Raw genomic sequence first — 25809 nt, 5'->3', positions numbered from 1 at the left:
TTATGTTATGCCATCAAAAATTTGTAATACTCGCGTTTTGCAGACGCATATAATTATAATTATAGCTATATAACAGGAACCACGTAAAAATGCACAAATACTTAGAACATTATCGCTTTCTTTCTGATTTCGGTTTCCACATTAATTACAACATCAAAGTGTGAACTCTTATGCACATGTATACATATAAACTTTTGATCTATTGTTGTTTAAATAGTAGTCAGGTAAATCGTGGGAGGAATTATTGTTGCGCATAAGTTTGTTAATGATTTAGAATATACATTTGACCTCTATATCTATATTTCATTAGCCGCCTAGGCAATCGATTAGTTTGCGATCAAACGAGGGTTGCTTCACAAATCAGCAGAGATCATAAGTTTAACCGACTTCGGTGGCCCGAAGGTAGCGCCTTTGGTAGAGCTTTTGAAACGGCCTTAAAACCAGAACCATTTTATAAAGTTTGATTACCAAACGCCTTTTGTTCGGTGACACCCTTAACCCTAAGACATTGCGATTAGGACCTACATAGATTCAACACCGAGATTGTCAAAAATATATGCGCATCGCACAGATACGAGGATCAATAGATTGCCGACAATGCTTATGAGGTTTGCTTTGTTCGGTGCCAGTGATGGGAGGCGATGGTCTAACTAAACAACAAAATATTATGCACATATATAATAGAAATTCTGTGTATAAGATGCCATATTGTATTCATATACAACTGCGATTATTACTATACAAAATATATGCAATTACAGGTACTTGATATCGAATTACTAGAATTCTTATTCAGGACTATTTAATGCATATTGAACATTAAAATAGTTGTATTGTTTCATCGTTATAGGGCAAATCGGCTTTTCATTTACAGCTTTTGATTTCATTTGAGATATTATATATTCTTTATGGTACAAATATTGGATTAACGTACTATTACATCAGTATGGAAAGGCAGTTATTGTTGAGTTTGAGAATTAATTTGATCAGTTAGTTATATTAGATTTGTATGCAGTATATTTCCAGCACATTATGGTTGCCACTCCTTTGGCCTTGTTTGCTATCTAAGTTCTAGTCCCATCACTGGCTTCCACCAGTACCATTAACCATTTACCTTTGCCCCTAGAAGCTCTTTCCCGCATCATGGATGCGCTTCCGGCGACTGTCGCGCCTCCTGTAACGATCTATAATCCGCGAGCGATGCCTCTCTGGACACAATGCCTCCGGCGAGCTGTCCACCTTCTTCATCACGATGCGGAATGTGAAGGTGTGCTTGGGCGAGGCGCTGGCCGCCCGTCTCGGTGACGGTGGCTCGAACTCACTGCCGCTGGAGAAGCCGCAGGAGGAGAGCGGGGCGCCGGGGTGGGGCAGCGGAACAGGTCCGACTGGGGCAACGCCAGGAACTCTGGGCGTGCCGTTCGTGTAGCCCGATGGGGTGGACATGGAGCCGGTGGACAGCTGCTGGGTGAGCACGGAACTGGGTCGCGGCTCGAAGATGGAGGCGCATCTCTGATCGGTGCAGAGGAAGGTGCGCACCTCTCGCTCCTCCTCGCCCTTTTGCCGCACGGTCAGGGGAAAGTGCTTGCGACTGGGATCCCCGTACGGACTTCTCTGGGGCTCCGGGGGATAGCCATAGCCGTGTGGGTATGACCCACTGGAGTCGTAGCTATCCCTGGAGCTATAGTTGGAGGATGTCTGCTGAGACAACGGACTGCGTGCCCGGGAGAAGGCACTGAATTGGGAGACGTGCAGCTGGCGGAAGTTCTCCGTGCGCTGTTTCTTGCTCATCGCCGGAAACGGAAGGCTGGGCGATCGACCACCGCCCTCGGTGGGTGTGTAGTCAAAGTGGGTCTCCAGCGAGGACTTGCGGCCTCCGCAGGAGGAGCCGGATCTTTGGAAGGTCTCCGCATCCACCAGCTCGATGGAGCTCTTCCGCAGATCAACGGCTCTTCTGCCTCCCTGGCCTCTTTCATCGGTATCGACAATCTCAAAGCTGGAGGTCTGATCCTCGTAGCTAGTGGACTGATACCGCGAAATGGAAACGTCAAAGCTGGTATCCCTGGACGAGTAGGGACAATCGAAGCTGGACTCGCCACGACTGGACTTGCTCCACTTGCTCTCCACCAGCTCGAAGCTGTCGCCCCCGGAGTCCAGACGCTGCAGGTTTATGAGATCGGTTTCCGTGTCCACCCCGGGACTGCGGAGCTGCTCCAGGAATGGGGAACGAGGCGGATCGAAGGAAGAGCGGCGCGACGGCGGCTCAAACTCGATGGTAGGACACTGGAGCGGCTTCTTAGCGGGCTCGGCCGCCGCCAAAGCTGCGGCTTCAGCTTGGGCGATGGCCAGATCCGCATCTTCGGTCTCCCGCCGCAGTGCCTGCAGATTCACATAAACTGGTTCTGGGGGATAGGCTTTCAAGATCTCTACCAGCTCGGCGCGCATGTCATCGGGTATCATTAGGTCGTTGGAATCTGATTCCCGTTCCTCGCTGATTCGCGGCTCTATGGGCTCCCGGCTCTCCGATCGACGGGTGAAGTGATGCACTGCGGCTGTTCCGCCTTCGCCGTTGAGGGCCACCACTTTGAGCGAGTTGGTGACCTCCTCCACAAACTGGGCCATGGCTGCATCGGTCTGTTCCACCTCCGTTTCCGCCTCCGCATCCTTTTCGGTGTCCTCCTCCTTCACGGCCTCGGGTTCTTGCAATTCACGGAGCCTCTCATGCTTGATATAGGACTCACCTACCTTCTCGAAGTGCACATTGGCCAGCTCGAAGGGCAGTTCGTCCGACGATCCACCTACCTGTTGCTCCGCGTTCGCCTGACTTAGGTCCGCACTGGGCCTCTTGGATCCGGAAGCTGAACTCAGCTTCTGCTTCTCCTTTTCCTTTTCCTCCTCGTCGCGTTTCGTCGACCTCCTGAGCCGCAGAGACATCTTGGCGTAGTGGGTGAACTTCTGGGATATCTTCGGCTCAAAGCCCACCTCGGACATTTGCTTTTGCACAGCACTCTTGGCGGCCGTAGAGGATGCCGCCGGACTGGCCGAGAAGGTGCTCTGCCGGATCAGAGGACCGCCGGAGGATCCGGACTCCGCTCGGGTGAAGGCATTTGCAAAGCGATTGGTTCGGCTACTCAGATGCTTAGAGGGCTTCCTCACAAAGGCCAGGATCTCGCGCATCACGCTCTTCTTCTCCTGCGGCTGGGCTGCCTCCTTTTCCTTCTCCTTCTCCCTTTCCCGGGCAGCGGCCTCCGCCGCCTCCCGCTCTCGTTCCGCACTCTTGTAAGTCTCGGCGGGATTGGAGACGGTTATCGGCGGTATCGGGCCCATGGGCGAACGCTTCTCGCTGGCGAAATATATGGGTGTGAAGAGGCTTATCGATGGCCGCTTGAGGCCGCCGAAGCCCGTTTCTTCCGGTTCAGTGGCCATGTCCTGCACGTGGACCGTGGATGTGGGGCTTCTTCGGGTGCCCGGAAGTCCAAATTGGCAGCCAAAGTCTGTGGGAGCCACTGCTCCCAAAGGCGATCGACGTTCCTGGGTGTGCACACTGAAAGTGGGGCTACTTCGTCGCGGCTCCCCAGTAGGGCTCCTAACTGTGGGACTAGTCATTGGATCATTTGGCGACCTTAATCCGCTGCTTGGGAAGAGCGGACTCCGGCGTCCTTGGGGACTGCGATCGTTGAGACCGACAGGACTTCGTCTGCCCTGGGTGCCCAGCGATATGGAGAGCTGTCCGCTATTCTTGCGGCGATTTGATGCGCGCAGAGTTCCCTGGCGCGACAGCGAGGTGGGCGTCTTTTGGGAACTGCTGCCCGGACTCTTGGACTCCGGCACTGGCATGACCGGACTCTTCGGCGTCAAGGGGCTGCGCTTCTTCTCTCCATTTCCGGAGGTCAACGAGGTATTCAGAGTTAGATTGGGTGCATTATTGGGACTTCGCCGCTCCGAGGGACTGCGTCGCGTGCGGAAGGACTGCGACTTGGCTTTGCGGATCTTGGGCAGCGACTGGTGGTGGTGGCGGTGGCGGTGGTGTTGCTGCTGGGACGACGAGGAGGAGGAGGGGCCGTTCAACTTATGTTAGTTGCTGTGGTGCGGACCGCTCGTCGGGTCGCTGCTGCCGCTGGAACTGAGGGTGGTGTTCGAGCCATACGGATCTAGGGAGCTCTGGACCGACATCGAGCGACCTTGGTTCTGACGCGCACGCCTCACTCGGCTAGAGTTGGGAGACAGCTTTCCGGGGTCGATGCTTTCTGGGTCTGCCTGCAATGTGTAGAATCAGACATAAAGGGGACAACAGGATGGATGGACGGAATGGAGCGCATGGGTGGCATGGGTGGCGGATGGTTGGATGGATGGACGGAGAGAAAGATAGGCGGACAGAGAAAGATGGACAGATGATGGCGTGAGTGACTGAGTTAAACACCAAGGAAGCAGCGCAAAGCAATCTAGAAGCACAATGCAACCCACCTGGTAAGCCAGCGCGTTCATGATGATCGCATACGGAACCAGGTTCAGCGGATGGATCTCCCGCATCAGCACGTTGGCCGGGATCTTGTGGAACTGGATGTACTCGCAGAACGTGCCCAGGATCTCCTTAATGTCGATGTTCTGCGGGGCAGCCAAAGTTTTAACAGAAATTTCTTGAATTTTTCTTACGCGTTTTAAAATCCTTACCGGATTGTTGTCATAGTACTTCTTGCTCCACATAAGCGCCGCTTGGAATTTGGTGAATTCGTCGGCCCGCAGCTCCTCCCTGGCCAGGATCAGGCGAACCACGTGCTGTGGCAGCAGCGTGAAGCTGCCCAGGTTCAGCACCTCGGTTCCATGCTCATCCACGAACTCCAGCACCTTTTGCACCAAGGTCTTGGTGCACTTGTACTGGATATACCGCTCGGCCGAGGCCAACAGGGCGCACACGGTGTCCACATTGATGCAGCACTGCACAAATCCCGCACAGGCGCGACGCAGTTCCTCGAGGCCGTAGTAGTCGGCGGCATTCATGACGCCTTAAAATGAGACTCCGTCAGTTTAAATATATATACAACTAATTTAAGAATTTACCCAGCAGAGTGCGAGGCTGCAGGGTCACACAGCCCGTGTGAATATACTCGATCAGTTGGCGGAACACGTCGGGCTCAAACTCCTCGATGATTAGGGTCTGGTGCTGCTGACCTGAGGGCTAAATTCACAGTAGGTCAGCATGGGTAAATAAATAATATAAAGTTGAAGCAGCTAGGGGAGAGCATAACAACAACAGGTGCAAAGTACATAACTTCTCATAGCCATTCCAATTGTGATTAACTTATTCAGATAGTTCGATTTTATAGGTAAATAGAGCTTAAAGTCGGATAGCATTTCAAAAGAAACGAGGAGTTGCATAGGAGAAGTAGTTTCAACACAGGTTCAGAGCACTAAACTTTGAAATGAAGCCAAGTTTAGTGGGGAAATATTTCAGAAAATAGCACAACTAGTTTTTAAACCACCCCAGCTATTCTGGGCATCACATTCCATTGTTTAAAGGGAAATCAAATGATTAGATGCACACTCAGCAACACATCTACATATAGCCAATTACAGAGGAAACGCATATAGATTTTATAGGAAAGTGGGACTACCTTCGAAGGACCGAAGTTGTAAATATCCTTGCAGATTTATCAAGAAGAAATGCTCTTCTTTGTTTAAACTACATTCAATTGTTGAGACGTTACTCGCTTGTATTATTTGTACTACGTTAGTATTACTCAGCTACTCTCTGCAAGGACATCGAAAGGACATCCATCAATTACGACACCCACGCAGTTACAGTTACAGTTAGAGTTACAGCGACAGCGACTACAGATACACGCACATATACACGCACAGAGGCAGTATTTGATGCTTGGTTACCTCGGGTATCGGAGCTAATTGTTGGGTATAACCGGTTCTCTATGATTACGGATATGGGTTGCGGGGTAACGAGGACGATGAGGAATGGTGGTTGTCACAACAGAAAAGGCACGAGAACATTGATATCAGTTAAATGGCTTTCACTGGCTCACGACGTATTTACACATAAAAGAGGATGAAAACAATACGCAAAAAAAAGAGATACCAAACCAAACTGTACTGAATCGAACTGAACAGAACTGAACTCAAGGGAACCGAGAAGGTGGATACGAAAATAACCCCAATGATGCAGACCCACACGGCAAAATGCAAAATCACACCGGCACTCACACACACATCACATACCACATACATACATACATACATACGTACGTAAGTAATCCCCCCGCTGGGTAATCGATTATGGATGAATATAGAACACATCTGCGAATACGTACCTGTTGTGCGGCATTCTGCAGATTGAGCAGGGGCTCCGAGGAGCGTTTCAGGAAGAGGCGCAGCTTGTTCTCCTTGGTGGAGGTTTCCCTCTTCCGCTGCGGCGAGGGGGCAGCGTATAGCATTTTGGCGAACACTCGGGATCGGGATGCCAGCACAGCCTGTGCAGGGAAAAATCTATTAGACTATATCCATTACCATACAATAACTATTTTACTAATAAGATTTATAAATTTCTATTTAACTTTCCAATAAATTAGAACAAATTACTAAGTTCTATTCATGTTAAATTTAAACCCAGTTAGAATGTGGCTACTTCACTTTACGTGACAAAATGTTAGTATTCTAATGCCTCTGTGGCTTTGCGGCTGAGTGCGTGATATTATTTAGCACCAGTGATGTATGAAAGGAAACGCATCCTGCGTAACTCAAAGGACTCAATTATTTAGGCGGCCAGTGCGGTGATTACGCAGTGACCTGATTCCTGGACCCAAAGGATGATGGTGCACAATAAAACGTGGGGAGTACATGGCACAAACCTTGACGGCGCAGACGGGTTCGCGGGTATCGCCCACCAGGAAGGTTACGTCACACAGCTCGGGCATGGAGGCCAGGAACTTCATGTCCTCCGCCAGCCCCGTCTTGTTCTCGAAAGTCGAGAGGTCCGGCTCTGCGTCAGCCATGCCGGGTAGAATCAATGCCTCGGGCATCTGGGTTTACTGCAATCACGCACAGTTGTTTGTTAATAATAATAGTATTGAAAGCTGCTATCGGTGGTATTTATCTCGTTTCTAAAATACAAGTTTCTTTTAAATTTCGTAATAAAGAAAACGTTCAAAGAGTTTTTTTCATGCATTCATCTGTTTCAAGAAGACTGGGAATCGTTTTTCTACTATTTCCATATTGGGAACAAGAATCTGCATCTTAACTAGCCAGAAAACTAGCTCAAAAGATATACGCCTATATTAAATTTAAAAAGAATCTGCCACTTTTAGTTATATTTTAGTTATTCTGCAACTATATACCATTACCAATATTCTAAGGAATACTTAATAAAAATAATAATAAAAGCTTATCTTCACTTGCATCTCTTCCTTCTTAATTTTATGTCAAATACATGCGGCATAAAAGCATCTTTAAGAAATATTAAGAATTTTCCTGACCCGCCGAGTTCACTTTCTAAGCCATTCTAAGCGTAATTGAAATTTCTATAAATATTTTTTAGCACTAAGCCGCTGAGAGCTGCCAGTAATTAAATTGTAATTCACTTCAACTTTAAGCCACACACAGTCTGGCAGCCCCCAGTCACGTCAGCTCCATGCCAATATTCTCCACCTCCCCCGTGGAGCAAGGCAAAAAAAAAAACAAAAAAAAACACGTAGAGTCCCCGTAAGAGCCTACAAGACCACGGAAAGAAGCCGCACAGCCTCTGTCACAGATTGTGTCCTTGAACATGGCTGAAACACAACTAAATTACAATTACCATAAAGACGGCAATGGAGCGGGCTAAAGGTAAAAAGGCAACCTCAGCTGCCAGCAGACAAGGTCCTGTCGCAATCAACTACGCACAAAACAACAACAAAGAACAGCGAGTGGGCGTGGCAGCAGCCTTGCTGCGGGCGCTGGGTGGGGGTGGGTGGTAAATGGTGGGTGGTGGGCGGACTCTAGACAATGCATAAATTCGCTGCATACTTTGGGGCAACTGAACGTGAAACGGCGAAGAGAGCATGCATTGAAAATGGGAAAAGTTTGGTTCGGGTCAAAGTTTTCCCGAAGCAAAGATTAATTTACCTGTTTGCTCATTAACAAATATCGATCAAATAAAATGACTTGGAAAGTTTTCAATTCATATAACTCACCCACATTGCCAACTTACCTGTTGCAGGGTGAATTCAGATTCTGGCACCTCTTCCCACAGATATTGAAATTTTCTTAAGTTGAATTTTACACATACATTGTTTTTGTTATCAGCAACGGATTTGTTAAATCCGTTTGCTAGCTAAATATTAAATCATTTCGACTGCAATTCCAAAATTGAGTAAATTAAGAAAAGGGAATACAAAATCGCTTGCCAAGACAGTTAAAAAAAAGTATTTACAGAAAAGTGTATGATAAAAAGTTTACGAAAAGTTCTCGTGTCCACAGTACAATTTACAGCATGCCAGAAACAACTGAAGGTTAAAAAGACGAAGGGCGCGGGGCTTTTGGGATACCAAAATTGTGCTGTGTATAATGTGTGCCAATAAAAGTAAGAAGGGAATACGAAAATGTTGTATATGCCACGCATAAATCAGAGAGAGAGTAAAAGAGAAGGTCGAGCGAGGGGGCAAAAATTTGATTGGATTTCGGTTAACGTGTGGAAAATGGTTGAAACTTTTGCAGCTGAGGGTTTTCCACTAACTTTTTTCCCAGCCAAGTTGTGCGCCAAATGCGAAAAATACCAAGCTGTCCGATTTCCGGGTCGCTGGGGCGTCTCACTTTCACTTTTCTCCAAGGATTACGCCGTGTGTGTGTGTGTGTGTGTTTGATGTGTGCTTGTGTGTTATTTGCGTGTATGTATTGGTGACACAACCAAGGCAACAGAAGCAACACCGAGCACAATCACTCGTCCGTGCAGTCACACAGACGTCTGTCCAATGAAAGGGCAGCCGTAAATTTTTCTAATCGCAAAAAACAAAGTGCTGTGCTGATGCAGAAGCTGAAGCTGAAGCTGAGGGCCGATAACAATAATTTGATTTTTCTCTACTCAGGCATTCGGCCAACACGCACACTCACACACCCACACAGAAAGCAGAAGCGTTTTGCTGGACGAGAAATGAACCGTTTTGCACGAGGCACAGAAGCGTTCTGGCCAAAATATTCGAATTCGTCTCTACCTCTGAGGAGGAGTCCTTTTCGAGTCCGCAGCTCCTGCGCATGTCCCACGGCCATCGATCCGCCGCGACGGTGGTGGCCTCCAGTTGCCCCGACCTCCATAATCCTGGCCAGCGCAACGTGGCCCACAGCCACTTGTTTGCATCATCGCGTGTTTATCCCGCCGATGCGCAGGCGCCGCCAAACATAAACAATGCCCAAGCCAAACGGATGACAGTTGCCCACCGCCAGTTGACAGTTGACAGTTGACAGTTGGGCTATCGGACCACTTGACATGCGCTCCTTGGACTCCTCCGACTGCCCAGGGCTTCGGATTTCGGTGTGCGGTGGCAACCATCGAGGCACTTGAAGAAAAGGCCACGGACCGCACAGAAGATCCAAGGAATTGCGGAATTTATCAGAGCAATAAATTCAAATTCCTTAGGCCTGTAGCTTTAATTTTTGATTTCTCAAGCGATGCAAGAACGTCTCTCTTTTAATAACAAACTGTGGATGCTTCAGACCAACATTTCCAATCATCCTTATCAACGTAGCTTCATAGCTACTGTGTAGCAAGTTTCGACTCTCTGTAGAGCTTCTTATGTTTCCATTAATATATGTTCAAACATCGCCAGTTTTCCTTCGAAAGCTACAGATCTATTCTTTCAAGAGAAACTGATTTCTTTTCATTTTAAAAACTATCTTAAGCGAAAGTCAATCAATTGTAGATTACCCTTTCGACTATAACTTGTGCCTTTTCTGCCCCACTGTGATCTTCCGAGCTCCGTTTTCCGCACTTCCGTTTGGCTTCAGAGATTGCAGCTTCAGCCGCAAAATCATTAATTACTTTCGCAGCTACCCCAAGCGAAAAGAAGCAGTCGCAGTGCCGGCTAAAAATATCTCCCCCTGCGGCACAGCGCGCATAAATCTTCCGGCTGATCGGACTAGCCACCTCGAACGGCAGCGGCAGCAGCGGCAGCGGCAGCAGGTAGGCCAGCCGGAGGTCAGGGGTCAAGACAAAGGCTGCACAATGTCCAGGCCGTGACGCCACATCCCCGCGGCGATTGGTGAAGCGCACAAGTCAATTCCAATTGCATTACCACTTGACACGTCGCGACGAAAACAAATAAACAAACACGAACCCAAGGATGCGGCAGCCGTGAGAAAAAAAGAAATAACAACACACGAAGAACGCACCAGCAGATATATCTCGAGTAGTACAGCAGTCGCCAGATGAGATGGACTCGATGAGTTCGGGTCGCCAGTTCTTCGGTCGACGCCTCCGCATCGGTCTTTAGCTTCTGGCCGATCTCAGCCGCCTGCTGGGCCACAGCTCTTGTCAGTGCCGTTCAGTATTCACTATTTAGTATTCATCGAACAGTCGCATCTCTCAGTCGCCCAGCGGATGTTGCACCACAGGAACTAAAACAGATATTCACGAGATAGATTCTCGCTCGCGTAGTCGTATAATCCGTGGTATCCGCAAGATACACGTTCGTGTGCGCGGCTTTAAGTGAATATAATTGAAGACCAAGTGATATAAATAGTTGGATAAACTCTTTCTTCAGCCGCGACACGTGCCGGGCACACTTTTCCCCGTCGAGTAACTGCGTGAGTTCCTGCCCCTACAAAATCAAAAATCTATTTTTAAGTACATATACATATATACATTATGGTGAAGTGCATCTGCTAGATGCGAACTGCGTATACTGAATATTTTATGTGCCAATTTGCGCATCTCTAAACATTTTACGGGGCCGTTTGCTTTCGCGAAATAAGGAAACCATCAAAGAAAGGCAATTATATTTTATAAATAATACAAAAAAGTGAGCTTGGCGGTGCTTATGAAGAAATAATATTTAGTGGAAGATATTTTGTATATTTCATTTACTTGATTGTTTGGCACAATATAGACTTCTGACTGCCGTATTCGGACTAAATATAAAATTCAACACGCTCGTAGTCGTCAAAGTGGATGCTGAGTTTTCTTCTGATCATGCCCGCTTTTCTTTGCGTTTTTCTTCGCTCTTCTTTCGATTGCTTTTTGTTGTCTGCGATTTGCCACAGCTGCCGACGACACTTATAAATATATTTGCATATATTAGCGTGTTCTACAGATATAGTATCGCACGTACATACATATATCTGCACATGTACTCTTATCTGCGCGATTCTATATTAATTTTCGCTCACTTGTCGCTACGTCTGTGTTGCCCATTTCCGTTTGTTGTCGTCATTAATTGATGTTGTTGATGCCAAATAAAAATATTATTTCTGTTAAAGAAAATTGTGTTTTGTATCTGCGAAATTTTCTTATTAGGAATAACATGATGTTGTAGCTCAAAATTAAAATTATATGAATATTACTTAGTAGAAGGTACCTACTTCCTAAAATATTTAATATGCTGCAAATTGTAAAACACTGAACAGCTTATGTAAAAAAAGATTCTTATTTGATTCCAAATTCTTTCAAACATCGATAATAAATAGATGTTTTTAAACGAACCCATAAACGAACTCAATATCTAGCGAATAACCATTTGACCTTTTATCGTGTATCATGATTTCATTTACCAATTACCATAGGAAAGCAGAAAATGCAATTATTTTCCCGCGAAGTGCAAGTCTGGCTTTAAAAGCCTGGCCAATGGCACCTGTTGGTTTGCCTGTCGGAGGCAAACGCACCTTGCGTTAAGACCAGGCTTACTTAAATTACTAGTGTCCGGCTTATAAGCTAGAACGTCACAATCTCCGAGGGACGAAACAAGACCAAGATAAATGCATTTGTGTCGCATCCGTGACTCTGATTAGGTGATATTACATCGCCGGACGAAAGGACGCAGGAGACGCAGCAGGCGCAGGATGGGGTCCTTAATGCACTGCAAATTGAAAGAGGAAACGCAGCTACGACTGAAACTGACGCACAAGCAGGCCCATCGACCCCCCTCGGAAAGCGGGGGGGTGTTCGCCACTGCAGCGGCTGATGGAGCTAAATTCAATTTCCAGTAGTTTGCATTAATTTCCCGGCTTATGCCGACCGCCAGAGTGCGCCACTGTCGCAGCCAACCCTCCTTTCCCCTTTCCATTACACTTTTCTCACTTTCACATGCAATCAGAAACAGCAACAGCTTTCGCTGCCTGAAACATGGGGAGAACGAGCGAGCTCTGTGTGGAGAATCCAGCGAGTCGGAGAAGAAATTTCCTCAATTTCCAAACGCATCTGTAACTGTGCGCTCGTGTATCCTGTGGCTCGATTTCAGGCGCAGGATATTCGTTTAGCCACCGACGCGAGATGCCGATGCCTATGCCGATGCCTAGGATGCTGGCCGGGCTTTAACGAATTTCCCCACATTTCAGTCTTCGTTTGCCGAGCGTCGTGCGCGCTAGTATCCCTCAGAAACGCGGATAGACGGCCTCCAAAAAACAACAAGATATACCCAAAAAAAAAAAGAAAAGATACATCTGAAGAAAAACAATATATGTAGTACCACCAACAACAGTGCTAGACAAGTTAATACTATAACAAAGAGCAAGTGCAACCAGCAGCAAATGAAAAAGAAAAGGAAACGTGAAAAGTGTAGCTGAAAACTTCATTTTCTTCAAATAAAAACCATATTTTTCCCAAAACGATACATAATTCCAGAGAAGCAGAAGCTTTGGAAAATTTCGGAAAAGCCACAATTCAGTGCGTAATGGTAAAAGTGATTACATATTCGAAACTGAAATGCGAAATCATCGCTTTCAATTTGAAATGATGATAATGATGGGCAGTGAAAAATCGAATGAAAAATTTGTTGAGCTGCAGGAAAAATTTCGTTACTTCCAAGCTTGAATGCGCGTGTGTGTGTTTCTGCGTGTGCGTGTGTGTGTGTGGTGTGTTTTTTTGTGTAGTATCTTTTGTGCGCCTCGGCTGCTCTGTATCTGTGAGATACGCAAAACAATTTGTCTGCGCCATTAGTAGCGAAGAGTGCCCTATGTGTGTGTGTATCCTGCGCAGTCAACGATACCGAGGCTGCGTCTCGCATCCTGGCAAATCCTTGCCACCACAGCCATCTAAACTGGAGTCGGGCACAGAGGGCAGCGCAATATTTGCGACGTTGACGCAGCCCCCACTCGCTCCTTCTAATATGGTTGTTGTTGTTGTTGTTGTTGCTGCTGGCCCTGCTCCTGTGGCGGCAATGTGTGTGTATCTGCAAAATACGAAATACAGACCAAGGATACTGTCCATGTGCTTGCGCTCTTTTGTTGCTTCACTTCGAAATGCTCACTATATTATTGTGGCTTCCGTTCAAATTTCATATTATTATTTCTGGAATATTTCGGTTGGGAACACAATATCAATTTTATCATTTCCTTGACTAGAATCAATTAATATGTGTTTAAATTTGGGTAATACCTCAATCTGTCCCGTTACCAAAATATCATAATTCTGAGTTTATAAAAATCACAGGTCTTCATTACAGCTTTCTAGAGTTTTATGAATAAATAGTTTTGATTATCTAAGCTTGAATACAATGTTTACATAAATATTCATATTAATGTTCAATAAATACCTTTAAGCAAGGTTTTAAGTTTACTAGTTTTTACTTGCTAAAATTCTTATAGATAACATATAAATATAATATTATTCATATATTTTTGTTAAATCAATTGGTAATAGCAAAGTAGCTTAACACTACAAATTTATGACTGATTTGTAATATTGCTTCAAGATAAAATATATGCAAATGAAATATAAATCAACATTTTTAACTATTGTAGGTTCTAGTTGCAGAACTAGAAATTTGAACTACATTCTTGCCCTCTCTACAGTTCTACAGTTTAAACTTGATCTTTATAGTAGGTACATATGTATATCCATTTGGTGTGTGCCCAATTATGCTCCAGATAAGAAATTCGCGCAATATCTAGTTTTCGAGTGGGCTTCGCTGAGCATCGTAGCCCCCATAACTCTGCCACTTGTCCGTGTCTTGAACTTTTGCCTCAACTCGAGTTGGCTTCCTGTTGAAACTGTGGCGGTGGCGGGGGGAAGGTGCTTTTGCATTCATGTGTAGTTTCAGCTAGTTGGCTTACCGTTACTCGCAGGACTTTCAGCTTCAGTTGCGTTTCCGTTTTCTGCACTCGCTGCAATTCGCCAAAGAATGTGGATGGGGGGTGGAAACCAGCGAGTTCTCGCTACTTTACCATTTTGCTTTTTTTTTGCTTTTTACGAGGCGTGTTTTGGCTCTCTTCGAGCGTGTGTGTGTGTGTGTGTGTGTGTGTATTTACAATTCTGTTTTGTTGTTGTTTTCGCGACAGCCATTTTGTATTGCATACTTTGCGTACTATGAAGTTACACACACACATACCAAGAAACTTTCTTTTTTATTTGTGTGGAAAATTTCCCGACTTTTTCGCTTTCCCAATATGGAATATATATTTTCGTTATTTCTCGAGGTCTTCGCTTGGCCAAAATAATAAAAAATGCGAAAAAGCGAAAGGCTAGTCAGCCACAACAATATCACTTTCTTACATCTCCCATTTCTCTCTATCTATCTCTCTCTCTTTTACAAACTAACATCTCTTTTTCGATTTTCTTGCTCGTATACTTATAGTCTAATATTGCAAAGAAATTAGAAAGAAAAATGTAAGCTACAAAATCCAATAAAATATATGTTCGGCAGGCCAAGCCAAAATCGCAAAAAGAAAATGTGGCAAACGACCAGCATGCGATTGTCTGTGTGTTTGTGGAAAAGCGAAATGTTAAAAGTGATTTTGTATGACGCCCCTTTAGCAGATGAAAATGCCTGGGTCCATACAGCGAGGCAGATTGATTCGCTCAGGAACAGAAATAATTCTTAGAAAATCCATTTTGATATGTGGGTTTAGGCTATTGAATGTATATGAATGCTCAGAAATTTTAAATCAGGCCACTGGCCATATTTTAAAATCACAGAAACAATCTGCAAAGCAATCATTTTGATAAAATGAATCGAACAAATAAAAATACAAACAATCAAACCGATTAATACACAAATTGAATTCTTCTCTTTAAATTGTAATTCAACTAGTGAAATGTATAATATTTGTAACACATAAATGAGAAAACGTTATTCTGAGGTCTAAGTACTATGTTGATTCCAGGAATCCATTACAACGAATTTCGTAGCTTCCAAGAAAACTCACATACAATCAAGCACTTTGGGAAAATCGAGCAGCACAATACACGCAAAATGTACTAGAAAGCCAACTAGAGCAAAGTTAATTGAATACCGAAATCGACGTGTGCACTTATGCCAACTGATTGCATATACTTCAAATTTCGCCAGGTAATCAGGGCGCCTGCCATCGATTGGCTGGTTCTTTTTGGCCAGAAGGAAAATTCGCTTTTCCACGAAAAACACATTTTCTCATGGAGGCTTCCCTATTGGATTTTAGGGCCTTGGGCTTCAATTGTCAAAATGTTTGCCTGCAGGGGGCAGCACTTTCATTGATTCGTCGCCAGGACGAGGACGAGGACGAGGGGTTTGGTGTGTATGCTTGTCCTTTGAAAGAGCACGCATGTGGATGTGTGGGTTGGTCGAATCCTAAAACCCCGTGCATTATGAAATGTCATTACGTGGGCTGCTTTATCTCTTCTAAAAAGTCAAAAGTCAATTAGGGATGATTAATTGTACATTTTAGTTAACAAATTTCCCATTTTATCGACAGAATCACGGCGGAGGCGGCAATTAATTACGAAGAAAGGAAATACCCACCTTTGGGTGAAGGGTTTTAGCAATGAGCTGTCTGCACTTGAAGAACTTCAAATGCGCCAAGTGGTCGCAGTCCTTATCGAGGAGTTAAGCAACGGAATATCATACCAAACAAAACGAGTCATACATCTAAAGGGATTTCTGGGAAAGAATTCTTCACCCTACTTCTATTGAAAAGTCGTTTGAAAGGAGTGTCTTCAAATATGCCACAGCTCAGGCAGCTGGTGGTGGTGCTGGCCATCCTGTCCCTCCTGGTGGATCCCTCGTTCGCCCAGCGACCGCTGATCATGAACCACACCTTCAGCTCCCTGCCGATGTCCCAGCATCCGAGCTTCAACAGCTGGCCAGGTGCATCCGGGGGCAAGCAGCTGCGTAATGGCCGGCTCCATGAGCAGCCTTTGCCCCTGCCACAACCCACTTTGCCGGTGGCCACACAGTACGAGGACTACGAGGCGGCACCACCAGGATCGCGTAGGGATAACAAACGGCGACTGGCGCAGATGGCTCAACGACCCGGCAGCGGAAATGGCGGACGGCGCGGCATGGAATCCCTTCGAAAGGAGCTCATGAATCCTTCGGTTGGTGGTCCGGGCGGCGGCATTTCCGGCGGAGGTACCGGGTATCCTTCGTACTCCGGCACCTCTTCCATTGGCCGAATCGATGGCATTGGCTCTGCAGATCGGTACGGAGCCTTATACGACCAGCTGAGGCAACCCAGTGGAATGGCCGCCATGACAGCCGGTCCCCTGGGAGGACCCTACTCCACACGGTTCCCGCCTCTGTACGCCGGTGTGGACGACCAGCCCAAGCGCTCGAATCGGAAGAACTCCATCAGCGAGCTGTACAAGCTGAAGAAGGCCCTCAACCAGGCGGATGAACCTGCTGGCGGGGTGACGCACGGAAACTTTGAAGGAGATCCACAGCCCTCGTCGGCGGATCCACTGCAAGAAATCAAGGATCGCATTCGAGATACATCCCCAAATGCGGTGAGTAATAGGCTCTAAATTGTTTAGGTTTCTACCAGAACCTTTACACGTGATATCTATTATTTATGAATCGTAATCAATGCTTTATTCTGTTTTGATCCTTAGAACACATATGCACCCCACACGGATGCCACTCCCTCATCAGAGTACGAGTACGAACTGGGCGTAAAGTGCAACTTCGAGACCCCGTGCAGCTGGACCTGGGGCAACTATTCGGATGGTTTCCAAGTAATAACTGGCACGGAGCTGTCGAAGAGGAATCTCACAGGACTGCTGCCAGGACCTGCAGCCGATAGCATCGACGATGCCAACGGGCACTTCCTGTACGCCCGAGTGAACCCGTCTTCAAGACCCCTGAATCTAACCTCGCCCGAGTTCAGCACCACCATGGAGAAGTGCTTTTTGGAGGTCTACATGCACCAGAGCGACATGAGTCATGGGCTTTCGCGAGTGGTTGTGGAACCACTCCACACGGCGGAGAGCAGTTGGGTTCCGGCCGAGATTCTGGGCGACAATGTGCGCCAATGGACCAGGAAGGTGTATCGCCTGGGTCGCGTTTCGCGCGATTTTCGCATCGTCTTCGAGGTGGTTCCCGATCTGAGAGTGGGTCAGAAGGGTCATGTGGCGCTGGACAACTTGCGCATGGTGAACTGCTTTCCCGAGGGCACAAAGTCGGAGAAGTGCAGCACCTCGCAGGTCAAGTGCACCGCCAGCAAGGTGCCCGTGTGCATCCATCTGCCGCGCATCTGCGACATCACCAGGGACTGTGATGAGGCGGAGGACGAGCAGCAGTCATGTGGTAAGTAAAATGATTAGGGTATACATGATTAGGTATATTAAAATCAATATTTGAATCTGCTTTAGATAAAATACCCTATGGCGGTCGCTGTGACTTCGAGGAGGACTGGTGCGGTTGGCGGGACTCGGGAAAGACAACGCTCACCTGGTCGCGGCACACGGGATCGTCTCCCACCCACGATACTGGACCGGATGGGGATCACACCATGCAGCACTTGCAGAACAACACCAGTGGCTACTACATGCTGGTCAATATGAATCAGCACATGAACAACTCGGAGAAGAACTCGATTATTGGATTTGCCAGCAATGCGATCATGGTTAGCAAGACCTTCAATCCACCGCCATCGGTACATGGAAACCCGGACTCTGCCTATCGTAACTCGTGTGTTGTGAGGTTCTTCATCCACCAATTCGGCAAGAATCCGGGCAGCATCAATCTCTCCGTGGTGGAGATGAAGGAGAAGGAGAACATCACCACCACACTCTGGTGGAGCACCAAAAACCAGGGCAGCGATTGGCTAAGGGCGGAATATGTACTGCCCAACATTACGTCCAAGTAAGTATTTCACTAAAAATAATTTTTTAGAGACGAACTAATACATTTACTTGTCAATCTTCTGTAGATACTATCTTCAGTTTGAAGCTCGCATGGGCATGCGAATCTACTCGGATGTGGCTGTGGACGATTTTTCACTAAGTCCCGAATGTTTTGGCCTCAACATCCCAGAAGATCACTTAGGTGGCTACAACTACTGGGATGTCCGACAGAACTTAAAGAGTCCAACCTATAAAGACTTTGAATATACCAACTGTAAGCTAAGACTTCATAGACCAATTGATGAGAAATCTAAAATGAAATGCAAACCAATCTTTTCAGATCTTGAGCTAACCAGCTGCGACACTCGTGGCATGATAGGACCTTCCCAGGCGCAATGTGAGGCTGCCTATAAGGAGCAAAATAAAACGCATGTCCTTCGGGAAGTCCATGTGGTGGAGGACCAGAGCAGCTACAAGGGCATGCAGAAGTGGAAGGTGCCCCACGAAGGACACTACACGTAAGCATATCTCTTTGTTAAACAGCATCTCTATGCTTATTCTAATGTATTGCAATCCTTTCCAGAATCATTGCCAAAGGCGCCAGTGGTGGGCTGGGTTCGGGTGGCGTTGGCAGCTCTCGCGGATCTGTGGCTGTTGCCATTCTGGAGCTCCACAAGCATGAGGAACTATATTTCCTCGTGGGACAGCAGGGCGAGAACGCCTGCATCAAGTCCATGGGAGTTCTAAAGGAAGCCGGATGCGGCACTGATCACGACTTGGATTTGGCTCAATATAGCTTCCGTTCCAAGCAGGATATGGTCAAGAATATCTATATCGAAAATGGTGCCGGCGGCGGTGGTGGTGGCTCCTACGTGTTCCTCCTCAATCAGGCCAAAAACGAGGCAGTGCCTCTTTTGGTAGCCGGCGGTGGCGGAGGTCTTGGAATTGGGCAATACATAGACGAGGACTTCCAGCATGGCCAAAAGGCGAAGCCCCTTCAGGCGCCAGAAAGTGGACAGATCAACGGGGAGCCCTTGAACAAAAAGACAGCTGGTCCAGGCGGAGGATGGCGGGCTAAAGAGGATCAGGCCCTGAGTCCCACCTACGGAGCTGCACTTCTCCAGGGCGGTCGAGGTGGCCACTCGTGTTATGTGGAACTGGCGGACAACGGAACCTCCGTCCACAGACATGGCCAAGGAGGCTTTGGCGGTGGCGGAGGTGGCTGCAATACTGGAGGCGGCGGTGGCGGCTACGCTGGAGGAGATGTCTACCTAACCGAGTCGAATGGCGAGGGAGGAAGCTCGTACATCAGTCCCAGTCGAAGTCTGCGGGAAATTAGTGAGATACTTGCCGGAGCCAGCAGTGGACCAGGTGCCATCATCATTATTCCGGCTATCGAGGGCTGTGGGTGCGACTACAGGTGCGTGGCATTGGATGAGTTCCGATCGAAGGTGCGGTGCATCTGCCCGGATGGCTGGAGCTTAAAGCGGGACAATCACACCGCCTGCGAGATCCGCGAGGAGGCGGGCAAGTCCTCCTTCCAGTATCTCGTTTCCATCCTGATGATCTCCCTGGCCGTACTCTTCATCTGCATAGCAGCGCTTATCTTCATGCTGTGTAAGTATTCACAAGCTTGCGTTTTATGAGTGGGCATTAATTTCTGCCTTTACATCAGATAATCGCTACCAACGGAAGAAGCAATCGAAGAAGCGCCACAAGATGCTCGTGGAGCAGGACCTTCAACTTACCCGTTTGCGCAACAATATCGACGACTCCAATCTGAACAACTTTAACCCCAACTATGGATGCGATGGCATTCTCAACGGACACATCGACGTCAACAGTTTGCCACAGGTGGCACGCGATAGCCTTCAATTGGTCAAGTGAGTAACTTAATATAATAACTTAAATTAATGTCATTTACAACGTGGTTTGCCTTTCAATCATTTTCAGTGCTCTGGGCAAAGGCGCTTTTGGAGAGGTATATATGGCATTATATCGCCACCGAGACGGGGATGCTGTGGAAATGGGCGTGGCAGTGAAAACCCTGCGGGAAGATCCCAAGCGGGAGAAGGAGGAGGATTTCCTGAAGGAGGCGGCCATAATGGCCAAGTTCAATCACCCGAACATGGTCCATTTAATAGGCGTCTGCTTTGACCGTCAGCCGTATTATATAGTCCTGGAACTGCTCGCTGGCGGAGATCTACAGAAGTTCCTGAGGGAGAACAGGAATACCCCAGAGCGACCTTCCCTCTTGACCATGAAGGACCTGCTTTTCTGCGCCCTCGACGTGGCCAAAGGATGTCGCTACATGGAGAGTAAACGCTTCATCCATCGGGACATCGCCGCCAGGAACTGTCTGCTGAGCAGTAAGGGTCCTGGCCGCGTTGTGAAAATCGCCGATTTCGGCATGTCCCGGGATATCTACAGATCGGACTACTATCGCAAGGGAGGCAAGGCCATGCTACCCATCAAATGGATGCCGCCGGAAGCCTTCCTCGATGGCATATTCACCTCAAAGACAGACGTCTGGTCCTTTGGCATCCTCCTGTGGGAGGTCTTCAGTCTGGGCCGTTCGCCATATCCCGGCCAGCATAACACCCAGGTAATGGAGCTGGTGGTGCGTGGCGGTCGATTGGGATCGCCCACCGAGTGTCCCGTCTCCATATACAAGGTCATGGCCGACTGCTGGAATCCCACGCCCGAGGATCGGCCCACATTCATCACGTTGCTGGAGCATTTGACCGCTTGCACCCAGGATGCCAGCATAATGAACGCTCCTCTGCCCAATATTCTGGGACCCACAGCCTCCGAGAGGGACGACACAGTCATCCGGCCGCCCAATGGCGAGGAGTTCTGCTTGGCGGTGCCGGACTACCTGGTACCTTTGCCACCCGGCGGCAGCAACAATCCGTCGGTGGCCAGCGGCTCGGGCTACGTACCAGAATTGCAACGCCAGCAGATAAGCTCCTGCACTCCGCCGGCGGTCACATCTCCCGCCGCACCACATCCAAGGCCAGTGGAGAGTCTCGCAACGGCCAACGGAGATTGCTGGGAGACGTCCTTTATACTACCGAACTCCAAGGTGGAACCACCAGTGGCTGGCAGTGGCCACGATGCACCATTGGCCGGCGGCGAGGAGGCCAAACTGATCAGCTTGGACACACCACAGCCCACACCGACCACCATCCAACCACCGCTGTCCTTTGCCTCCCAGCTGGATGGCATCACGTTGGATCCCTCGGCACTGACCAAGAGTTTGCCCAACGGAAATGCCAAGCAGTCGTATGCGAATGTTCAGGTGAAGAACGAAGCCGAGGGCAAGGTCATCAATGGGGTGGTGGGCAATGGAACGGTGATGAACGGGGAAGTCTCGACGGGATCGGGTGGTGCCGATTCACCATTCACAATTCAGGGTTACGCGGAGCGGTACAAGGACAACAACAATCATTCCGAAATCAGTTGTTAAAAAAACTCGCAGTTCAGAATATAAATTTCCAAATCATTTGGATTTCAAAAGAGAAGCGAGCCGTAACGTATACTTTATAAAGATTTTTAAAATCTTTGTAAAAAGCGCTGCGGTGTCAGTTAAATCTGAACTTCCGGGTTATACTACTGATTTTAGAAGACTTCGCGACCCCCAGAAATTCGTCTTGTGTTGGAGCAATCACAATTTGCTGGCGCCTCACTGGCGCATCAAATAATTTTACTCTCGAATCACAAAGAGAAAAAACAGAAAATTGAGATAACAAAAAACGAGTGAGAACTTCTCAAAAAATTGTATTGTATTTTAATCTTAAATTTGTATTGCGTAGAATGAAAAACCAACGTCGGACTACAAAAAAAGAAAAACTGCAACTAACACGTAAACTTAGTTGGAATATATAGTTTAGTTTTTTACCAAATATTAGTTTTGCACGGAAAGAAACGAAAACATTTAAAGGAAGTAACACAAGATTTTGTGAGAGGTTGTATATATTAATTGTATCTAAGTTTTACAATTACCTTTGATTTAAAATGAACTATTTTTTTGTACCTTTAGTTACCATACCCTTAGTTAACGTTTTAAGCTGATGACTGAAATGCCAAACAATATTCCTAAAGTAAAAAAGAAAGTGCGAAACGTTAGCTTATTTTTAATACGCAGTCCAGAATCGGGAACCAAGATGCCAACTCAAAGTAGTTCAAAGTGTCAAAGCTGCTCATTTAAAGTTCGCAATAATACCACAAATGTAGTCAAACAGATATGCCAACACATATGTTTTTAACATAGGATATTTTTTAATTTAGGATTCTCGATTCCTGTATTGTTTACTCCGAACAAATTACATTTAGTGTAAATAACAAGCTTCCGTCGTAGCGAATTACGTATATTGTATGTATTTGAATAGACTTAAGGCAAATAAATGAAAACAAAAAAATTAAATGAAAAAACAGTAGCGTGTAAAGCGATTAAAGCGAAGAAAAACTACAATTTACAGGGTGATTTTTATGAAAATTCAGTTGTATGTTTGAAAAACAAAAACTAGCATTAACAAAACAAAGGTGACGCAACGACTTTCAGCTCGACACTTGAGTTGCTCAAAATGTTGTACAATATTCTTTCAGCACAGCCCTGTATTTGTTCATCATCATTAATGCTCGTTTTTATCAGGTGTTGATCGGATCGGAATTCGAAATTATGTAAATTTAGTTGAAACGTAACAAACAAGCTTTAAATTATATAATTTTTATAAAGATATATTAACGATATACAAGTGAGGCGACAACATAATATTTAACCAAGCAGAAGTAAATAAATTATACAAGAACGATTTAATTTACTATATATTGAGGTAGGTATACATGCATATGCATTTATGTATGTATAATTAGATCTAAGGCAATTGAGTGTGTGTTTAAAACAACAAATCGATAAATATAAATATATACATATTTAGATAATGATACCGTAAAATATATAAGAGGATAAACGTTATGTCTATGTTTTGCTTTATGTACAAGTCTACTGTTAAATGCGCATACATCTATATACACGCAAACATATTCTCGTATATAAACATATGTATAATCAACTTATATATCCGATATATATGTGCGACTATAGCGAACCGTAAATTAAAATGCTGAATACGCGAAAATCAAAAATCGTGTATATTACAATTATAATTGCATAGGTCTTACACGTGTACTCAGCCGAGCTTTCGTTTTTATTTATTTTTTTTTAACCATAGTAAGATACTAAATTACACTGAATTTTGAAATATACCTAAAGACATATTTTGTATACAAAACCCATTTTTAGTTTACCATACTTTGCATATATTAAGCTCAAATGAATTTAGCTTACCTTTTATTTAGCAAGGCATTGCATCACAATAAAATTAAAAACAAAAGAACGGCTGACTATATAATTTACATTATACTTTACACGCGACTTGTCACAAAGAATACCGGATCCCAAACAAAAAATGTACAAACAAGGAAAACAAATTGAAAAAGAAAAACAGAAATAAATACAAATCCACCAATGAATGCTCACAATCGAATGCTCAATAAGTGTACGAATATATGCGAATATATATCTCAGCATCCACGGCTTTACACCTAGTCTTAACACTTAATCAGTACTTTTTTTTTAGTTTTACCTATTATGGTTGTGCCGAGGCATCTAAAGTAAGAAATGGATCTTACTGAAGTGCATACACACACACACACATCTCCATCAGATCCTTTTCGTATACATGCATATACATATGTATAAAACACAGACGCCTGCGAACAGGACTCCCACACATTTTTGTACCCTGATGACATTACCTCGTGTACCTAAAGCCCACAACCTGAAAGAGAAGAGTTACATATGCATATATCCACAGATCGTTGTTGATTGATTGTTGATTGGCCCCGGTGCAGGTCGAGATTTTGGGACTTTGATTCGGGAAAGGGGAACCCAATTCCATTGCAGATCGGTTTGTGATTGCTAAGTTAGGAACTTAATGAATGTGTGAATCGTTACGATTCGGTGGCTCGGCAACAGCTTGCGATGTTTTCATAAGTTGTAGTTGCATTGATCAATGATAGAAGGCGTTTTTGTTTGCAGAGCTTGCAAACCACAGTGTAGTTCAATTCTTTCGAAAGGTGGCTTGGTGAGAGGAGGATCTGATCGGATCTGATTTTGAAGCTTAGAACCAGGTCAAGGCATTTACTTCCGAAGAGATAAATTGCTGGCATACACGATTTTGATGGGAATATCAGTAGCTTTGCAAACACTTTATTTCTCAACAATAACAAATTCGCAACGAAGTTTAGAGAAATAAACACAAATGATATGTACTAAATATATGTTTAAACGACAACAAAAAATGTAAGAAATGAAATAAGAAAACGATCACACAATAAATGGTATTTTTATATACTACAAAAACTCAGAAAAAAAAGAAAAAAACAACCAAAGGACAAAAAAATGGAATGCAAGTTTAGTGCATGCAAACAGGCTTAAACTTAGCTCTAGCTATAAAGTATAACTAAAATAAATACAAAATTAATGGTTTTCATTTAAAATCGTAAATTATTTTGTTACACTTAAAAGGTAAACAAGAGAAAATAAGTAAATAATAAAAAGAAAAAGAAAAACAGAAACGCAAAGACTAGAACCACATTTTGTAAGCTGGATCGATTGAGTGATGGATTGGTGGCAAGTTATATATAATACAGCATAAGCAAACCAAACAGCAAAATGTCCATTTAGTGAAACAACCACACTCGAAACGAAACGAAAGCAAAACGAATCCAATGTCATTACTTGCTGAAGAACAATGGCGGGCGAAGAACGCAAACGCAAACGCGAACGCGAACCAGAACTTGAGAACTCCACTCACATAGTATAATTTTCGATTCGGTCTAAGCTATAGAGAAATACCAGCCAAGAAACGTATAACTTACACACTTACCACCCGACCCATCGGACTTCCTGCTACCCCTCGTACTCCCCCCTCACTCACCTATGTATCCTCGACTTGGGATTTCCACATTTTCTATGCTTTTCCTCCGCTGTGAGTCGTGAGGACTAGTTTTGAATTATCTAAGCATAAGCACATTTCACAAAGCAAAATCGAAAAAAGTATAAGTATATCTTAATGGCATATATATTTGGCGCTATGGAGTGGATAACAATTTTAAAGTTGGTAGCGTTTAAGCGCTGGAAATGCGAAATGACAAAAACTGAGAAACTGAGAGAAATAATAAAAACGAAATTCATGTGTACAAAAACAATAACAGATGCGTTTTCATTTGGGTCTTTCTTCCTTCTTCCGCAGCTATTAAAAAGCATTTTCCGTCGAATTTTCTTTATAATTTTCATTTATTGAATTCTTTTTAGATTGGAATTGTTTTTTCCTTTTTTCAATTTATTTTCATTCATTTCATTACTAAAGTCAAATTCTTGCCATGGCCAATGAGAACTAAAACTTTATATAGCTTACATTTGGATTGCATAGTTTTAGTTTCACGCCCCTGTCACGAAATTCTTATTATTGGATAGTTTCTATTTGTTTCTAGAGGCTAAGTAAACGTTTCTATTT

General features: G+C 45.3%; 2 protein-coding genes across 6 annotated transcripts; one reads left to right on the top strand and one right to left on the bottom strand.

The window, feature by feature from the left end:
• Positions 1 to 57: 57 nt before the first annotated feature.
• LOC122612791 (serine-enriched protein) lies at positions 58 to 9151 on the bottom strand. Of its 4 annotated transcripts, XM_043786623.1 has the most exons (10): positions 9099 to 9151; positions 8192 to 8335; positions 6855 to 7034; positions 6318 to 6476; positions 5881 to 5919; positions 5056 to 5173; positions 4669 to 5000; positions 4462 to 4602; positions 4204 to 4254; positions 58 to 4029 (listed from the first exon to the last, which is right to left on the bottom strand). In XM_043786623.1, exons 3-10 carry the CDS (start codon positions 7023 to 7025, stop codon positions 1123 to 1125), a joined length of 3918 nt encoding a protein of 1305 aa, XP_043642558.1. In that variant the 5' UTR covers positions 7026 to 7034; positions 8192 to 8335; positions 9099 to 9151; the 3' UTR covers positions 58 to 1122. The 4 variants fall into 4 exon arrangements, with proteins under 4 accessions (XP_043642558.1, XP_043642554.1, XP_043642556.1 ...); XM_043786619.1 differs by having other exon boundaries at positions 3935 to 4254; positions 9137 to 9149; XM_043786621.1 differs by lacking the exon at positions 5881 to 5919 and having other exon boundaries at positions 3935 to 4254.
• Positions 9152 to 10559: 1408 nt separating this feature from the next.
• Positions 10560 to 25480, top strand: LOC122613481 (ALK tyrosine kinase receptor). Of its 2 annotated transcripts, none has more exons than XM_043787680.1 (9): positions 10560 to 10779; positions 15859 to 16888; positions 16994 to 17687; positions 17753 to 18245; positions 18313 to 18500; positions 18567 to 18744; positions 18810 to 19843; positions 19902 to 20109; positions 20180 to 25480. In XM_043787680.1, the coding sequence occupies exons 2-9, from the start codon at positions 16106 to 16108 to the stop codon at positions 21693 to 21695; spliced, it is 5094 nt and encodes a 1697-aa protein (XP_043643615.1). In that variant the 5' UTR covers positions 10560 to 10779; positions 15859 to 16105; the 3' UTR covers positions 21696 to 25480. The 2 variants fall into 2 exon arrangements, with proteins under 2 accessions (XP_043643615.1, XP_043643616.1); XM_043787681.1 differs by lacking the exon at positions 10560 to 10779 and adding an exon at positions 12744 to 12863.
• Positions 25481 to 25809: the final 329 nt, after the last annotated feature.

This window comes from Drosophila teissieri, chromosome 2R (assembly GCF_016746235.2).
Source record: "Drosophila teissieri strain GT53w chromosome 2R, Prin_Dtei_1.1, whole genome shotgun sequence".
In the NCBI taxonomy this organism is placed as follows: domain Eukaryota; kingdom Metazoa; phylum Arthropoda; class Insecta; order Diptera; family Drosophilidae; genus Drosophila; species Drosophila teissieri.
This window is presented reverse-complemented; position numbering and strand designations above follow the sequence as displayed.

What these genes read in the sequence shown, in the direction of transcription:
- LOC122613481 (XM_043787680.1), top strand. Translation starts at nt 16,106, where the DNA reads ATGCCACAGCTCAGGCAGCTGGTGGTGGTGCTGGCCATCCTGTCCCTC. An exon ending in GAGATACATCCCCAAATGCG is followed by an intron (nt 16,889 to 16,993) that starts GTGAGTAATAGG and finishes TTTGATCCTTAG; the next exon opens with AACACATATGCACCCCACAC. An exon ending in CCCCACGAAGGACACTACAC is followed by an intron (nt 18,745 to 18,809) that starts GTAAGCATATCT and finishes AATCCTTTCCAG; the next exon opens with AATCATTGCCAAAGGCGCCA.
- LOC122612791 (XM_043786623.1), bottom strand. Translation starts at nt 7,025, where the DNA reads ATGCCCGAGGCATTGATTCTACCCGGCATGGCTGACGCAGAGCCGGAC. An exon ending in AACCCGTCTGCGCCGTCAAG is followed by an intron (nt 6,477 to 6,854) that starts GTTTGTGCCATG and finishes TTCCCTGCACAG; the next exon opens with GCTGTGCTGGCATCCCGATC. An exon ending in TGTCTCCCAACTCTAGCCGA is followed by an intron (nt 4,030 to 4,203) that starts GTGAGGCGTGCG and finishes TCGTCCCAGCAG; the next exon opens with CAACACCACCGCCACCGCCA.